Source organism: Blennius ocellaris (genome assembly GCF_963422515.1).
Source record: "Blennius ocellaris genome assembly, chromosome: 6".
Taxonomy (NCBI): Eukaryota; Metazoa; Chordata; class Actinopteri; order Blenniiformes; family Blenniidae; genus Blennius; species Blennius ocellaris.
The window spans coordinates 13255678-13274276 of record NC_137655.1 but is presented as its reverse complement, the minus strand read 5'-3'; the positions used below and the strand labels follow the sequence as shown (position 1 = coordinate 13274276).

Below are 18599 nucleotides of genomic sequence, written 5' to 3'. Positions count from 1 at the left end.
TTCCACACTCCTCCTTGGGTTAACGAACATTTTCTACTCATTACTTTTGGAAATCCTGGCAGTTCCAGCCGCAAAAACTAACTCCTCATGTTAATGTCTGCATACGTTTGCATTCACTCTGGGTCCTTTTCTGCACGGTGCCTGTGTCCAAATTTTATAATTATGGAAATCACATATTAATATCATTCAAGTTCTAATCAGTCAGATCAATTGTCTAATTTGATTTGATAATTTTTTAATCAAAATTATGGTGCAGTCAGGTGAGACACTTATGGATCAAATCTTCATTGGAATGCTGTCAATAAACTACAAGAAGTATTCTTCGGTCATTAAGGAGTAAAGCCAGGAGGAATAGTGTCTGAGAAAAACATGCTCAGTCTTTCAACCATATTTGTTACAGAACACTGTAATCGATATTTCTTGGTAATCAAGCAGAATAACTTTAACTGTGAACTTTTCATCAGAGTTGATTTTAGTATTGCCATAATGATAGAGGGCCAATGTGGCCTCATAATTAATATTTCTTTGTTCTTTTCTTTTTGCTTTAAGGTTAAAATAGCCACCCGGAAAATTGCCCACGCATTTGAAATTTCTGGCCCCTTCAACACTCAGTTTCTGGTAAAAGGCAATGATGTCATGGTAGGTAATATTTTTTTCCAGGTATGACTGAATGAAGGATTGACATCGATTGACATCTCATTTTATTCATTGATCCATGTTGCCTTCAGTTTGGATGTTACAGCTATAGCACACTTCATTTTTTTTTTTTTTAAATTAGACTAAATTTAATGACTCTACCCCGGAAAATGTGCCGTTTCTTTTTATATAACACTATGGGTTGTCTGTGTTGCTGTAGGTGATTGAGTGCAATCTGCGGGCGTCGCGCTCCTTCCCATTTGTGTCCAAAACGATTGGTGTGGACTTTATCAACGTGGCAACCAAAGTGATGGTGGGCGAGCCTTTGAATGAGGCCAGTCTGCCCTCCCTTGAGAAGCCCATCATACCTATAGACTACGTAGGAATCAAGGTAAGAAGACAAACTGTTAATGGCTGGAAAAAAAGAAAGGCATTTGCGTCATTCACAAATAAGAGTTTTGACAACAGAGCAAGTAGGTTGGTAGACATATAAAAGAATACATGAAGATAAATACCTCCAAAAAGATTGACTTCTAATTTATGGCTTGAATGCCAGCACGATTTACAATTTAATTCCCAGTGAAATTATTTTGCTGAATGATTGTTGCATTTTTGAGAAGAAAGTTGGTAAAAAAACAAAACCATAATCCAGAGATTGTTTGATCTAATCTGATCACTTTTATGTTTGATACTCAAGAAGCTGTCTTAAAGCAGTTTGAGCACCACAGTGAGTAAACACGTCTGAAGTGAAACCAATCCATAGTGTTTACGCCGAAGGATATCCCAATGATCCTCCGATGACGCTGCTAAGACGCTGCCCATTCACTTGTGTATGCTACTAGTTCAGCTTGGATTTTTAATAATGTCACAGTTGCCACTCCTTTTTCGTACCAGACGGACATTTGAGCAGGACAAGTACCGCTCTGATGTAATCGGGGGGGGGGCCACAGAGCTGATCCGACGGCCAGCCAAAACGGGACCCAAGTGGTCAGCTCGAGTGTCTACCCTAAATTTTCCTTTGGTCAGGCAAAGCTGCAGCTGGTCGTCAAGTATCCCTGCGAAGAGGCAGGTGGCTCATGTTTTCAGCTCCTTTGCTTGAGTGGTGAGCCCCACTGCTTCCTACAATCAGCCTGAAGTGTTTATCAAGTGTCTCTCGAGTTGTGACCTTGTGATCCTGTGCTCAGTGCACATGGAACAGTTCTCTACTATAATTATATTAGTTCTTTAAAACAAAGGTCCATGTGCTGTTATTGAGGATCAAACTGCAGCTTTTTTTCCCCTTGCAGCTGGCTCCATTAAAACCTTTAGGTGTAGCTTTTCTGTATCTTAAAGAGTATGTTTTGACGTTGCTTTTTTTTGTTTTGTTTTTTGAGGGAAGTTTTTGTGCTGTTGTGACCATAAACGCTCCAAGGAACAGAAGCCTTGAACTTACCAGGTCTAAGAAGGCCAAGGCTCAAAGATGAACATAGGGAGCAAAGGCTGGCTTACCTGGTCCAATAAGCGAATGTAGTTCTGAGCTCTGCAAGTCTTCTGGGTCACAATCACTGTTGTATATGGTACTGACCTAAACAGAATGACACACGTGTAATGGCTGATGTATTGTCTTCTAGTGATGCATTACAGTCTATAATAGTAATTATAAATAACAGTCCTGTTCAGAGAATTAGACACTAACACGCTGCTCTACCTAACATTTGATGCTCTGTGCTTTGCAATATGGTGGGCGTGTTCTTGTATCCCTGCAAGGACTGTGCAGCTTTTGTCCTTTCTCGCTTCGCGTCAGGTCTTTGTTGCACTGTCTTTGTAGCAGCCCTCTACTTCTTATCAAACCATAATTAATAGTGACTTGAAAGGTAATGCCTGTGTCTTGGGTGAAAATGACGTTTAACTTCCCTTAATGTCTCCTCACAACTATTTCTCAGAACTTCTAAAGGCCTGATGTATTATTTAGTAGGGTTGAAGAATTAATTTCTGTGTTAAAAGCACTACATGTATGATATCTTAATAGGTACTGTTGCTTCCACGAATACAGCTTCCATTGGATCACATAACAAAGACGGCTATTACTGCTTCATCCCTCCACCTAGGCGTGATGCGGGGGAGTAGCAGGTAGCTTTCTCATACCAACTGGGAGGCTTACTTCTGAGATTGGGTATGAGAGAGTTTATGTGTCGCCAGCTGTTCAAAAGCTATTTTTTCCAAAGTAATTTCTCTCTCTAATTACAACAGAGCGGCTGTAACAATGGTTGTAGTTTGGAGCCAATCATGCAGGTATAATCCCCCACTCTTCCCCGCCACCTAAAGTTTTCAATTTCGACTCTGCACAGTGGTGAGGAATATTAATCAGAGCTGTGAATTCTCCGGGCGCCATGCTTTAAAGACTTCCAGAGTTTACTTGGGTTGTATGATACAGACTTCACACCTCCGGATGGATATGGACCCTTACTGGAAAACCCTTCTACCAAGCACAAGAGTTGTTTAACAGAGTGGTGCAAATTTTTTTCTGCCTGTTCATTTTTTTTTTTTATTGTTGCCACAACATACTGTAAGCACTCGGTGTCTGAAACCATTATCCAGCCTCAATAGCCTGAAGTGTTTTTGATCAATATGTCCTCTCTCCTTGCTGCCAGCCTCACTGTATCATTGAAACCACAAGTCATTGCCACCCTGGGAGACCATCTTCATTTATCTTGTTCTCTCATAGACTCAGTTTTGCTGCCTGTTTTCTCTCTTCTGACACCTCCTCATTTGAAGCAATATTTTTTCTTTTCACTAACAAGTCCCTGTTGTGTACTTTCTATCTCCATATATGAACTCACAGGAACAATAGCACTGCTGTGTTTATGACACTTAAGGGGAGGAAGAGCATGGGAACAACATTTGAGGAGATATAAGTTCATACAGTGGTTTTTATGTCGTTTGTTGAGGGGTTGTGTCCAACTTTTTTATCCAACTGTTTTGCCCCTCGTGAACACAACATGGCTGCTTCTGAATTAAACACCTCGTGATCCCAGGGACCGAGTATGAAATCTAACTGTAAATATTACAGTCTGACGAGGTCTTGTTGATTAACCCTGTAACCTCTGCCATTTTGTCGATGGGAGTTGAGGATTCTCTGAGAGGGAAAAAAAAACAACAACAACAACGTTTAATGCTTGGGACCAGTGTTCTTGATCAGGGGTCGACAACCTTAAACACTCAAAGAGCCAACTGGACCTGTTTCCAACTGAACAGAACACACTGACACACTAGGAGATGCAGGCCTACCCCCCCCACCCCCATCGTCGTCGCTATGATTTTATTAAATTGGCGCATATGTGTCGGACATGAGTTTTAAACCATGGTGTGGCATTCAATGTCATTCAGTTGTTATATATCTCTGCATTATTTAGCAGCCGTCATGTGGCAGTGACCATGACGCAAGTCCACAATATTAAACTCATCTGCTGTAAAGCCTATTGTGAAGTTTATTGTGGCCATCCTAAGGCACACCCGTGCAATGATCATGCTGTCTAATCAGCATCTTAATATGCCACACCTGTGAGATGAGATGGATTATCTCGGCAAAGGAGAAGTACTCACTCACAGATTTAAACAGATTTGTGAACAGTATCTGATTATTGAAAACCATTGAGCACTAACTCCATATCTTGAACCAGAACAACCAACCAGCACTGGGACATTAAGCAACTTAAGAATGAAAAAAAAATGTATAGTATTACTTTAGTAATTATGAAAATCCACAGGGGAAAAAAAATTATAAAAAGAGTTGTTTAAGCATCTTTCTGGCATACCTTTAAATGTTATTCTGCATCGTTGGCAAAGTGCATGAGAAGACCAGTTTCAAAACCCCACGAGTACACGTGTAATTGCTGATTTCCATTTCACTGTGATTATATAGCTATTCATGCAGTGGACTGTACACTCCTCCATCAACATTCCTATCGAGCAACTGTGGTTTTCAATACATCTTACAATATCCATTTCTTTTCGACAGGAATTGGGCTGCTGCTCTCAGATAACATTGTTGATGTAGTTGTGGCGGCGCATGATACTCCTGTCTCTCAGGAGTAGGTGGTCAGTCCGCATTGGTGGGGTGTTTTGATTATTGTCACAGTCTCATTCTGTCCGACAGATACAGCACTGCGATTGAAGGGCAGGCTGTTATATCTGATCGCTCTTTTCTTTTTCCTCCGTAACTGTTTAGGCTTTAGTTCACATTCTCATATTCAGAACAGCTGAATCTCTGCAGGTGTTGGTGATTACTTTTTCTGACTGCTTCTCTCCTTTTCCACTCTTGTCTGTGCCTGTTTTTCAACTTCAATTCATTCAATCTAAGTCTCAGTACTGAAGAAGAGGGATTTTCTGGATTTGATTCAGCTTTGTTTTGGGTAAAATTACTTGTTGTGGTTTAATTTGATCGTGCACAAATGATCTGCTCTGGTTGTACTAAAACCCGAAAGCTTTTGTGCCACTTGTGTATTTGTAGCACTGATTAAAAGTTTCCTCTTTTTGTCATTCACTCTCCATAAACGTTCCTCTTCCTCTGAGTCTGTCTTGGTTACATTTGGTCATTTTTATCTCTGCACACTTCCCTGTCTTTCTCCGACTCTTTGAAAAAGGCACGATAAGCGATGCTCATTCCCTGTCTGTATTCCCCGCTCTTCGCCCCTTCTTACATTAGTATGCTAACATTATGTTCGCTGATTAGATAGCCGCTTCAAGGATGAATCCCCCCCAGTGGCCTCTCTCTCTCTCTCTCTCTCTGTGTGTGTGTGTGTGTGTGTGTGTGTGTGTGTGTGTGTGTGTGTGTGTGTGTGTGTGTGTGTGTGTGTGTGTGTGTGTGTGTGTGTGTGTGTGTGTGTGTGTGTGTGTGTGTGTGTGTGTGTGTGTGTGTGTGTGTGTGTGTGTGTGTGTGTGTGTGTGTAAACCACACACAGGCTTAAACCACCTCTTGTTCTCTTCAAGGTAATGGAGGCCTGTCTGCTTTCTAATGGAAAAAATAAAAATGGCTTCCCACACCGTTCTGCACTATTTTTAATTTCTCTATGAAACAATAACAAAGAGATACTGTCGTCTGCTTTAGTCCCTCTTTTTAATCATCTTCCTCTCCCTCTGCCGCCTGTGGTTCCTGTAATTTTATCTTTCCCTTCCTCTTATCATGTGTATTCCATTCCCCTGTACTTTTTACCATTTCCATTTTCTTTTTTAATTGTTCCCTCATTTTATTCCTTACTATTCACTCCCAGCTTTGTTTTTTTTAATGTTCCAAGTTTTGGTGGTTTTTACTTTCGCTCTTTGTTCTTTCATTTTCTACCTTCTCCACGCTCTCGCTCTTTTACTGGCTTACCACGGTGTTGCTCTATCACTCAGACCACCTGCTTTCTTTTACCCTTCTTCTCAGTGTGGAGACGGCGTGCCAAACATGACAGCAAGGGGACTGGTGGCCTGCAGTTCGGAAAGCCGTCTTTCTTTAGAAATTTCCTAATTCAGTCTGTCTCCACCAGCAGTTGTAGCAATAATCTCCATACGGTTCTGCGTTACCATTCCACTCCCTCTTTTCTCTAATGAAACCATATGTCACACAGTGAATGCAGACATATTTTGCTTGAAAGAAACTAGAAACAATTTAATCCTTAAACAAATTCTTCATGTTCTACTCATTAATTCTGTAGCCACCAATGGTTTATTTCAGGTGAAATAATGAAATATAGCTTTCACTCACCTGTAGGTGGCAGCAGTGTCATGAACTCCTCAAGCACTTTATACTGCATTTTCAGTTCTTTCTACTTTGTTTTAAAATGGTATTAATGAGTTTCAACACTTTATCTGTTGCAAAATATATTCTTTCACCATGATCCCACAACATGGGTTTGTATTTACACAGTTACATCGTGGCCAAAGTCTAAGAAGAAGTAAACTGATCCCACAGATCAAATAATGCTGAGTGTATTGGCAGATGGTTACAGCTAAGCAAGGAAAGATTTCAAAACAAGTGATTAGGTTTCAACAGTAGCTCACATTCAGTGACAGCCTATTAATTGAAACACTCTTGTCAAAACCACACTCACTCTTTTTTCCCCCCCCTCTTTCATCAGGCTCCCATGTTCTCCTGGCCTCGGCTGAGAGACGCAGACCCTGTGCTGCGCTGCGAGATGGCTTCAACAGGAGAAGTAATCCCCTCATACATCAGACAACCAATAATACCACGAAGAATATTACTTGGACACTTGTCTCGTCTGGTAGTGAGACATTCTCTCATGACAGTGCGTGGATGTGCTTGATTGCAGGTAGCGTGTTTTGGACCAAATATTTATTCAGCCTTCCTGAAGGCGATGCTCTCCACAGGCTTTAAGCTGCCACAGAAGGGCATCCTGATTGGGATTCAGGTAAGAGTACGGCCATCTGGAGGTCCACTCACCTCCTGTTTCTGTTTTACTTGGTGTGTCCTGCCCTCCAAACATCAAATGCGAGGTGCCCATTGAACAGGTGGCCCAATCAGCATCTTGCACTACCAACCTGCTACCCCTCGGTTAGTTCCGCAGCAAATCACACGTGACTCTGAAAAAGTCATAGTTTTGAGTGATTCGACGAGGTTGGAATGCAGCTGCAGGACTGATAATACCTCCAGGACTCCAGAAGAGAGCCAAACACAAGCCCCCACACTTAACTGTCTCCTAACACCACATTACATGATTTTTGGTAATTAAGTCTTGCCACTGCCCTGAGTTGCCAAACTGCGAGTTTGACTAATGCAGCTTGAACAAAGCACTCACAACACTCGCTGTGTAATTGGTGCTCTTGGGGAACAGGTCCACTTCAAGGCAAGTGCCTGAGGTTACATACGCACTGTAACACGGCTGACGAACGGCAACACTTGAGGCCGACAGATCCACAGCACACGAGCACTGATGACTTTTACTTCTATTAGTTTAAAGAAACATTGTAGTAGGGGGAATAAAAAAAAGGAGTGTATTTGATGATTTGTCTTGTGAGTAAGTGTAGGGAAAAAAAGACTTGTAGCCTGAAGGCAGCCCTCTACCCTGTCACAGAGGCGGGACTGAAATGTATTCATGTGGGGGACCCATGCGTACTACACTGTTTGCATGATGCAGTGTTACTGATGTGAATTCTTCATCAGTATTCTGCAGAAGGTGTGCAAACTTTACTAATGTCAAACATACACACACAGCTGTGTGTTTTATTTATATCCAAACAGCACTTACTGAGCAATCCTAATATTTTGCTTCTCTCCGTCCAGCTCACTCTCCTTCACTTTGTGTCACACAGATGTGAAATTCTGGTCTGTTTGTTAGCTGCATGTTTTCTATTTACTTACTTCTCAGGGTCCTTTTTCTACTGTCTTGATGCAGAATTTTTCAAACTGTTATTTCATTTCCCAGCCATAACTTGACTATTGATTACTCGGTTTGCTATCAAACTTCCAAAACTTAAACATTTTAAAGTGCGTTGCAGTGGAGATAACAGGCAGTCATATTTTCAAGCAAATTATATATTTTTTCACTTATTGGCTAAAACAGGTAGATAAATGGAAGAGACTCGGTGACTTAACTTCATGTTTGCATCACAAATTGATCTATTCAGGTTGTTGGGGTCTTGATTTCATTATTACTTTAAAAATGTACTACTTCTACTCTACTAGCATAGGGAGGATTTTTATTTATTTCTTTAGGTCTTGAAGGTTCAAAACTTAACACTTTCCATAATATTTTTTTTGTCAATTGATTTGCTTATTTTCATTGTAGGTTTTAATTAAAAAATGACATAACAGCGGCATGTTTGATATAAAACGTGACTCAACTAAGAGATTAATCATCCAATTCAACATTTGTACTGTTGGTGATTAACATTCTTAAGTGGCAACTGTTTGGTAGAGAACATGTCAAAGTACAGACCACAATACTGAGGCCAAATGTGACAATCACAAAAACAACAATTGTGTGAAGATACAAGCTAATAGTGGTTGATACTGACTGGTAATACCAAAAGCACTTTGTGCTCCTTGTCAAACCAAGTTTTGCTATGATGACTTGTGTCTGTTTACCAAACACACCTTATGCTTCTCTGTTTTTATGAGTTGTTGATGGCGACTTATTCATATGTTATTGGACAAAATGTCCGTGAAGCAGTTGTCGGCATTCACCTTTACCATGTTTGATCATATGTCATGTGCTCACATAACAAGATACCTTTGATTGCTCATCAGACGACAAGAGCCATTTTACCTTTAGTATGGGAGGTAGTTTTGCTCACCTTGATATGGTTGCTTACACATCAGACTCACTATGCACCACCCTGTGACTGAAATCACATGAAGACCTCATCAGACTGCCTCTGTACGTCTGCTGAGGTCCACAGCAGAACGGGAGTGGAGTTTTCACACTTCCCCACCACATGGAGAAATCCACGGGTGTGAAAGCACTCTAATTAATGATTTTCCTGCAACATACAGCACCTGCTTTGAAATGTTCAATGCAGTTGAGCTTGTTCTTGTAGTATCAGTGTTACACTTTCTTTCCTAGAAAGTTGACATGCAACACTTGAAAAAAAAAAAAGAAGCGAGATCAAGAGAAACATTTTACAGCAACCTGTGCTTCAGTTTCCTTTGTTGCTGTTTTGAATGCACAAAGCTGGTGTGAGTCACCAAAAATTTCTTATATAATAATATGAGGGTTAGAGATGTACACCGAGAAGAACAATATACAAGATGCAAACTTTAAGATATTTATAACAGTGGGACTTGTTTTCACTTATCCAAGTTCTTCCTATGCCTTCTCTTTTTCTCCATTCTCTAAATGTCAGCCTTCGATCCTGTCTTCCTAATTTGGCTCACCTTCATTGTACAAATCTCTAGCTGTGTGTCACAATTGGTGGCAAATTGGAAACCTGGATGTTATATAGGACGTCAGTGAGGTAGGCTGGTGAATGTACGGAGAGCATCAAACCATACCACAATGCTGTTTGTAAGACAGCAGTCATTTTAGCATGCATATTGTTCACTAAGCTGAAGGGCACTCACTTTGAGCATAATCAGTTGCAAATAAGCAGTGAAACCTCATAAAGGAGTTTTCAGAACTTTCAGTGGGCTTAGTAGAATCCAATAAGTGGGTCAGTGCAGGATGATGTGGAACGGCATGAACACATAACACAATATTTTTATATTTTCTTAAAATCACAACTGTTTTGTAAATGACATCTGAATAATTCAGATGTGTTTCCTTTTTCCACTGTGTTGAGCGTAAAAGTAATACGTGCATGTGGTGCAAAACAATTTTCACTAATGATGTCGTGTGGCAGTGCTGCTATATCAAAATGGGGAGTTTACGAATACATATCTGTACAGCCTAAAGAAAATAAACATACACTTGCAGAGCAGCTGTGAAATTATAACAGTCTCATCTAAACAAGCTGCAAACTGCAGTCAACAAAAAAAAATTATTGTACGTACATCGACAGCCACTTTATGACTGTGGCTTGTTCAAAAATGTCAATTTGCCCATGTTTCAAAAAATGTTTTGCTTTGCTCTGTAAACACAAACATTAAAAAAAAATCCTATATGTCATCAAAAAAGAATCTGAAATTAAGTTATGTAAACTTATCGCTATTGTTATTTGAATATAAAATCCATGGCAACAGAATATCTGGGTTTGCCAGCATGATCGCAAATAACCATAACTTAAAATCTGTGAGACTCGAGGTAATTGATTTTAACCAGTGTTCTTCCTCAAATTCTGCCATTCAGTTGGCTAAAAACAGGTCAGGACAAGGCTGTTTGTCATGACGCAGCCCCAGTCGTGCGAGTGATGCACTAAAATAACACTTTACTGTGCGGTCAAAGAGATTTTCTTTAACCTTCAGATGCAAAGACAGAGTTCACATCTAGTGAACTTTTTAAAAGGGAGAGGAACAAACACTGCACCCTTTTCTATCTCCTCACGTCCGAAACACGAGTTTGGTGCATCACTTAAAACTTTTTGCAAGTCACTGCTGCGTGGCTGTGAAATATGTCCCTGTTTTCTTTATCAGCATCACCGGCATCAGCAGACTGACACATTTATCACTTCCACTCAACTGAATTGAAAAATAAAAAAAAAACACCTTGATAACAATGTCATCTTTAAGACAAACTGCTAATATATAAACACGACTGAACCTCATTGTCAATTGTACACTAAAGCCAATGGTATCGTCCATGAAGTGGTAGATTGTCCTTTACGTGTGGAAATGAGTCAAATCAAAAGAAAATCACCAGGACAGAAGGAAGTGGCAGCACCAATAGCAGTGTGTCTATACATATATCCATCTATCCAGGCAGGAGAGCAGCTTTAAAGCAAATTGAATCGGGTCAACTGGACATTGGCCACTTCGAGGAGGGACGATGTGTCTTCATTTTACCTGATGGAGATTAAAATAGGTGTTTTTTTTCCCAATATAATTTCTATTTCAATTACTCAGCTCAATGCAAAGTGAATGAACGAAAGATCAGTGTTTCATGTGATCACTTATGTACCCAAATCAGCATAAATCCTTCTTGGAAAGACATCAAAAAGTTCTTGAAAAAAAAACTCCTCTTGAAATGTTGATAAGTTAAAGTAGTTCATATTGAGTTTGGCTGTGAAAGTAAACGTGGAGCCGTTCAGATTTTTCAGAGTTTGTGTTGCACAATGAGATGGAAGCACTTTTTTTCATACTTTTTTCAAACTTTTACACAGTACCATATCTCATTCACAGTTTTAACGCGTTTATTAATTTAGTTTTCTTTTCTTTCTTTTCTCTTTTGGTCATATGGATCCCAGATCACCTTGGAAATCATTTTGGCTATTTGTTGTCACAGTAAACACACACATTGTGAGAGATCTCTTCCACTGTCTGACTGCAGCCAAAAGACAGATGGCAAAACCATCCAATAGAGTGAGAAAGTAAATAGACACTGATATAAAAAACAAAGCTTATCCCCAGTACTTCCTTCATATCACATTCCTCCCTCTGACCCCCATTTATTAGACTGAACCCCGAAACATTCATTTTGCCTTCAAAATTGTGTGTCTTTCTAATTAAGTAAGCACGATGCAACATTGAACAAAGCTTTTAAATAAAGAAATCAAGCTGAACAATATTTTCTTGCAGCCTAACGGTCCAACATTTTTTTCTTGGCGATACAATCCATTTTGAGGTGCACAATAGAGAGCCTATTTGATTTACAATAAGCAATAATATCAAAGATCGAAAACAAGCAGCACATTACTTCTTCAATTAACAATTTGTGTTCACTATTTTTTTTAAGCTTCATCTGTGCTGACGTAGTATGAAGATATACTGTGACCCTGACGTGCACGATGATGAAACAATTTTATTAAGGTCTCCACTGTGGATCAAAATTTCAGTTAAACTTTAAACTACTGTATGGATGTTTTGGTCCCCATGCTTGCCGTGTCCATGAGCACAATGCTGAACCCTGAATTACCCACCCACACCTTGTGTGTTTGTTTGTGTGTGGCTTGGTGGGGGGTGAGTGTGTCAATGATTTTGTATTGGCCCATTTGCTATTTACAAATTCAAAAAAAATGTTAAGATTTGCATAATAGCAGCCAGTTTATTTTGTGATGTTTTCCTGGCATTTAATTATTCACAAATCTGTCTACTTCCCTGCTGTCCAGCATTCGTTCCGGCCCAACTTCCTGGCAACTGCACACCAGCTGAAGGAGGAAGGCTTCAAGGTGAGGACTGCAAGTTTCTGTTTGATTCAAACGCTACAGAACAGACATGTCATTGAGACTCATTTATTTATTGATGTTTTTCATGTCTGGCTGATATAATGATGTAATTAATGGTTATAAAAAAAATATATATTGTTCTGTCTTGTCAAACTCATGTGGCCTTCTGCGTGTGTGGTGCTGTTCCCCGTCATGCAGCTCTACGCAACTGAAGCCACGTCTGCCTGGTTATGTGCCAACGACGTACCTGCCATTCCAGTCTCCTGGCCCACTCAGAATGAAGGAGAAGACGATTTGTCCAGCATTAAGAGGTTGAAAATATTTTGTTGCGAAGGCCAATATAATGTTGACGAAATTTGACAAATTCTTTTAAACAGCTGATGTGAAACTTTGAGGCTCAGACTTCTGAGGAAGTGTAGAAGTAATAAATAAACTGATTTATTAGGTTATTAAAAAAAAAGAACATAAGCATAGGGTAAAGCCTTAAGATCTGAATTCTTAGCCCCTTAATTATCTCTGAGAGGCGGATGAGATCAAAGAAAATGGGGCAGACCCTGAAGTCCAGAGTTATTGCGTTGACCAGAATGAGGCGTGAAATGGATGAGAAAAATCTCCTCAGATCAGTGTAGAAGTCAAGTTTGACGAAATCAACAGAAACAACCAACAATAAAGCAACAATGTTACTAATACTTCATGAAATCTAGGACAGCTTAAAATACTTCTAACGTGAAGCATATTGCTTTTCATTCAGTTATTGTCGAATCAAGACTCATTTACTTTGGGTGTACCCTGGATTAGGTGGATTTAAAGTGTATCTTTACCAGAAAAAAACAAATATGTTGCATACATAACCATATTTGGACAAGTTGAATTAATAACTCCTCTAAATGTGCCTGTTGGACCTTATTTATTCACTGCACCAGCACGTGATACTGTCAATAATTGCATAAAGTGGCATATTTGTTTTCTTTGTATGATATTCAGAATTTAAATTAATCTCTGTTGCAGTCGACTATAGTAGGTAAGACGATTGTTTGTGTTATCCACCTAAATTTCAAAGGAAAGCTTCAGCTTCCTGCAATACACTCGGAAGTGTCTGAATTTGAACTCAAAATAATTTAACAGTAAATCGTTTGGTGTCAGACACCTTCATGACTCCACCATCATTTCTTTCTAATATTTTTAGCCTTCAAGCAAAGTCATCCTTTTTTTTCCCTACCTGCACAGTTTTCTAACAAAGATGCTACAAAGTACATTTTGACCACAATTTTCAGGTAATGATTCCTTGAATATGTCATGATTGTGCTACAATAAAGTCATCTGGACCATATGTCGGCGAAGAAGAGTGTTATTAGTTTAGGTCTAGCTTGAAAAAGTGCAAGTACACAGTGTGGATTTATTATTTAACATCCTGGAAACGTACATGCATAACCTCAACCATATTTACAAATTGCCTAATTCTGGAGTCGACACTAACCTTAAGCTTAATGTTGACCTTTAAAGTGTTTTTTTTTTTCATTTCTCTTCCCATTAAGGCTTTCTTTTTTCCTCAAAAGTGCGACTTGTCCTCATGTCTGCATCCATAAACAGACACAGAGAGGGGAGAGGCTGGGATCAGCTGTGCAAAGTGGCATTGAGGCCAATTCTTTACAGAAAAGAACATGAGCTCTGTCTCTGTTGTCCGTCCTCGATTTTTCCAATTTGAACTAAGAACTATTTTCATGCAGCCTGTCAAAGGCCTTTCAATGAAAAAAGCACCAGGAGCCATGGCTACTGCCTGTGAGTGTATTTGAAGGACAGATGGCATTAACAGGTGCATGCTGGTTTTTAATGCATTGGTTGCTGGGCAACAATTCAAATGTTGAAATTGCAATTAATCACATTTTCTGCAGCTATTCACATTATGTTGCACAAATGTCAACAATTATTTCTAAGAAATATAGCAGTTAAAACTAAATTACAATACAATTTAGTTTACCAGCAACAATTACAAATATTTCTTAAAAATCTCAACTTAAAAATGAAAAGAATTAAACAACACAACTTATTTGGCATCGCAAACATTCAGACCCAGTTGCCTCGGAGTCTACAACCATGATAACAATTCTGTTTTGGTTTGAGATTAACTTGGGGGGTTTTTCCAGCAAAGTTTTCTTGTATTTTGGATCTAAAAGTGAACACCCAGTGTTATACTGAGTTCTGTAAGGTCCACATAGTTAGCAGTGACTTGGTGATCATGTCTATCAGGAGGGTGAGAAGCCAGCTATAAGTACTGAAACCTATTTTCAAATATGAACCCTTTAAATGGTTTTCGTCTCATTTTATTTTCGTTTTTTATTGATTTGCAGTCAGTTGAGCTCTGAAGCAGTGTCAGCCCCACCCTGAATGCTCTTATTGGTACAAACAAGGCTTGAAGCCAATCCCTAAGCCTTCACTATCACCAGTCTGTAGATTCAGAGCCAATGACCAAATAAATAAACTCATAATGTGTGATGAAGTTTTTGTTTGCATTAATGCAATAATTGCTTTAACTGGCATGGTCTGATTAGTTTCTCTTTAATTATGACCTGCTATTTATCTTGATTGTAAATATTACAGTATTATTGCTTTTTCATTAGTTTTTAACTGAATATGCCCACTAAACAATTGTGAAGTGAAACTGTGGGATTAATAATATTTGTTTGCAGTAATAACCTCAGATAGAGATTACTACTTGGTACCACTCAGCAAACATAAAGTTTAGGAAGAATCTGGACTATTCATCCACACAAAGCTGCTTCAGCTGAGCCAAACAGTGAGTTGTCTCATTAAAACAACTTTCTGGAGCTCATTTTACAGCGTCTGTATTGGATTACAGTCTGGATTTTGAAATTGCTACTCCAGAAGGCATTTTGTCTTTGTTTGAAGCTTTTGTGTGATAGATTTACTTTATATATTCCCTGCTTTGTCACTGATCTTGTATTGATATCCAAAATTCAAAAAAATTTTGTTATGCAGCACTTTTCTTTTTTTCTTTTTCATTCGTGGTAAACTTGAGAACTTTTTGGAGTCCAGTGACTTCAGGCTTGAGCTGTTACTATGATGTCCTTTTGTTTATACCTACCTTAAAATTCAGTTGTGCTTTTGGAGCGGCTGAGCATTCTGCTCACTACTGAAGAGAAGCATCACATTAGTAATTGTCTCCATTCACACAAAATTGGGTTGATGCAGAATATTCAGAATTGTGAAATCGATGACATTTTCAAACAAAATCAATATTTCTTGATTCTTGATTTCTTTATTTTAAGATCACTTGAAATGTGTTTCATTAGTCAAAGTCAAGCCATACCCATTCATCCACATTCCAAACCAGACTTGCTGATTCCCGACTTCAAGGAGCTTCCATTGTAGTCTATTTTTGGCTTTAAATAATATACTCAATAATGAATGATGAAAATTACAACAATTTGAGATTCATTTATCAAAGTACACATTGTCCATGACTGACCAGAGTCAGCTGGAGATGGCCTCAGCACCCCATGGCCGTGAAATGACGAAAGAGGTACAGAACATGGATGGGACCTTTTTTTTTTAGCATTGCATCATCACTGCTTGAATGTTGTTGTTTGTCAAAATTGAGAACAAGCCAAATTTTGTCTTCAAATTGCATCTCACCAAACAGTAAAATCGATAAAAGCTGACTTCTTGAGCCGTTGCCAATGTGTCTGCTGCTACAGTGTAAACATGCTTTGAACGGATTAGATGTTTTTACATGAAACATTGTTGTGCAAACGGCACCGAAATTGAAAGGTTATTATGGCACTACTTTACCTGTCTGGCCCACTCAAGATGAAATTGTGCTGTATTTGACCTGTGAACTAAAATGTGCTTGACACCCCTTATTGAGAGTGATCAGTTAACCTGGTGTAATATGCATGTACAAGTACAACATGCAATCTCTAAATAGAGCGCTACACTCCTGTGTGGCCCTTGAGATACATATTAATCATACATAAAGTCACAGGGCCACTTTGCAACTATTTTATGACTGAAGTTATTTTTTTGTTTATTTCCAGGAGGGATTTTTTTTGACAAAGTTAAGGGTTTATAAATATATCTGGGTCACTTCTGCTTGCTACTTGTTCAGATGATTCATCAGTCATGAGTTGAATGTTGGAGTTGTGTCGGTTTCTGCAGAGAAGGTATCATGCATTCGGCACATCTGAAGTTGGTTTGCTATAAACTTCTGCCAGTAGTTTGATATAAAGGTGTCAGCAGGTGCAACTGGGACATAAGTGTAGACGGAAACAGCCAAGTGTGCTTAAAGTTTCTAAGAGCCTATAAAGTGCCAAACAAAAAGAAAAACTAGTGTTTTTTGTAATAGCACCAATAACTTATTCACCAATACATTTTTGTTTGAGCGAGCATGTTTCACAAGAAGCTTGAGGTTAAATGTGATGTTTTGATTTCGTCACCTCTAAAGAGATTCTTTTTGCGTGCGTTTATAGGCTGATCAGGGAAGGTGACATTGACCTGGTGGTTAATCTCCCTAATAACAACACGCAATACGTGAAGGATAACTTCATCATCCGCAGAATGGCAGTGGACTATGGTGTTCCTCTCATTACAAACTACCAGGTCAGCGAGTGTCACACGGCTACTGAATAAAGACATTTCAATTTACATATTGAATACTTCTCTCACCCTGGCTTTATTTTGTCTTTGTGCAAATTAGGTGGTCAAGTTGTTCGCTGAGGCCGTTCGCTATGCGGGAGAGCTCGACACGACCAGCCTCTTCCACTACCGGCAGAAGGAAAGTCACCGGCAGAAAGAACAGAGAGAGGGGACGCAGCAGAGTTGAAGTCTCACTGCCTTGTCCAGCCCACTCCTTTAATTTCTGTTGTATAACAGTAACGGTCAGTGGGAGCAATGTTGTTGTTGTTGGGTTTTTTTTAGATATTGTTTACAGTATTGTTTCGTGCCAGGAAGATGTACAGCTTACTTAAATCACCTAAGCCACAATTCAAAAACAGAAAAGATCAGAGCACTGTAAGTAAAGGTGCTCTCATTGTTTGGTTACATGAACTAACATACCAGTTGTAACAATTACTCTTTGTTTGTATTTGTCCTTCTGGCAGAGTTTTACATGTAAATTAATAAATAAAATAAAAAAAAGCGTTTGAAATGTTTTGTGGACCACATGTTCTGCAGGTTTTGGTCAAATAAGTTCAAAAGTCAAACCTGTTGAGGAAAAGCTAAGTTTTGTGAAACACAAATCCAGTAGCAAATGCAGCTAATGAATAACTATATTGACATAGTCAATTACTGGTTTTATTGACAAATAAAACTCACTCCAAAGTCTATAAATGATAATAAGAGAGGTAGATTTAATGGAAGTCATGTGAATATTGAAAATCAGTTGGTATGGTTTGTATTGCTTTTGAGTTTAAGTGACGTGATGCATTTGAACACTGGTGAATTTGACGTACGACTTTTTGCTCATTTTGTTGTAATGACCGTCTGTCATGCCGTTTGTTCTTACAGTTGAACTGTGTTAAAATTGTGCTATGTGGGGAAAATGTACACTTAAGATGAAGTAACTGGAGTAAAGATAATCCTCATGCATTTGCTAAGAGAAGAGTGATTTTTCAATTGCTGTTTCTCAACATTGTTGTTGTCATAGTTGGGTTCATCTTTGTACATACTACATTTCAGACTCGGCATTTGAACCTACCGTAACCGGAGACAGAAATTATAATAACTAATCCATCACACGTTTCCTGTGGTGTTTAGGAGTTCACTAAAATACATTTTGAGTACCCGCTCGCATGATATCTACTCTTTGTATTAATGTGAGTGCTCAGTGTGTTTCATTAAAGTTGTGGCACGTTCCCTACCACATGACAATCTCTGCCTTAAAAATCTGATCCACATGCAACACATAACGTACAGGAATGTGTCTGTTTGAAGAGCTTAATAAAAATGTGCTCCTGTTGGCACTGTGCACCGTCATTTCACAACATGTCAAAGGGTAAACACAAAATCTGTCATTGTCCTTCATGAAGTGGCAGTGAAGAGAAGTAGTATTATGATCGAACAACTAGAACTTACATTATTTTTTTGAGAGTTCTCCCTCATACACGTAAGGATGGGTGGCAGTATATCTGGTGTGGTTCAGGGTCTGAAGGTTAAGGAAGCACTTGAATGGAAAGCCTTGCCCTTTTATTAAGGTTATTAATCAGTGAGGA

At 39.0% G+C, this 18599-nt stretch overlaps 1 protein-coding gene across 1 annotated transcript in view; it reads left to right on the top strand.

Moving 5' to 3' along the window:
• cps1 (carbamoyl-phosphate synthase 1, mitochondrial) overlaps positions 1-18295 on the top strand; it is a 56095-nt gene extending 37800 nt beyond the window's left edge. The window contains exons 31-38 of the mRNA XM_080498728.1: positions 550-639; positions 857-1027; positions 6735-6809; positions 6927-7025; positions 12316-12375; positions 12571-12683; positions 16860-16989; positions 17087-18295. Coding sequence (XP_080354854.1) covers positions 550-639; positions 857-1027; positions 6735-6809; positions 6927-7025; positions 12316-12375; positions 12571-12683; positions 16860-16989; positions 17087-17212 — 864 coding nt within the window. The 3' untranslated portion in view covers positions 17213-18295. The remainder of the gene's footprint in view (positions 1-549; positions 640-856; positions 1028-6734; positions 6810-6926; positions 7026-12315; positions 12376-12570; positions 12684-16859; positions 16990-17086) is intronic.
• Positions 18296-18599: the final 304 nt, after the last annotated feature.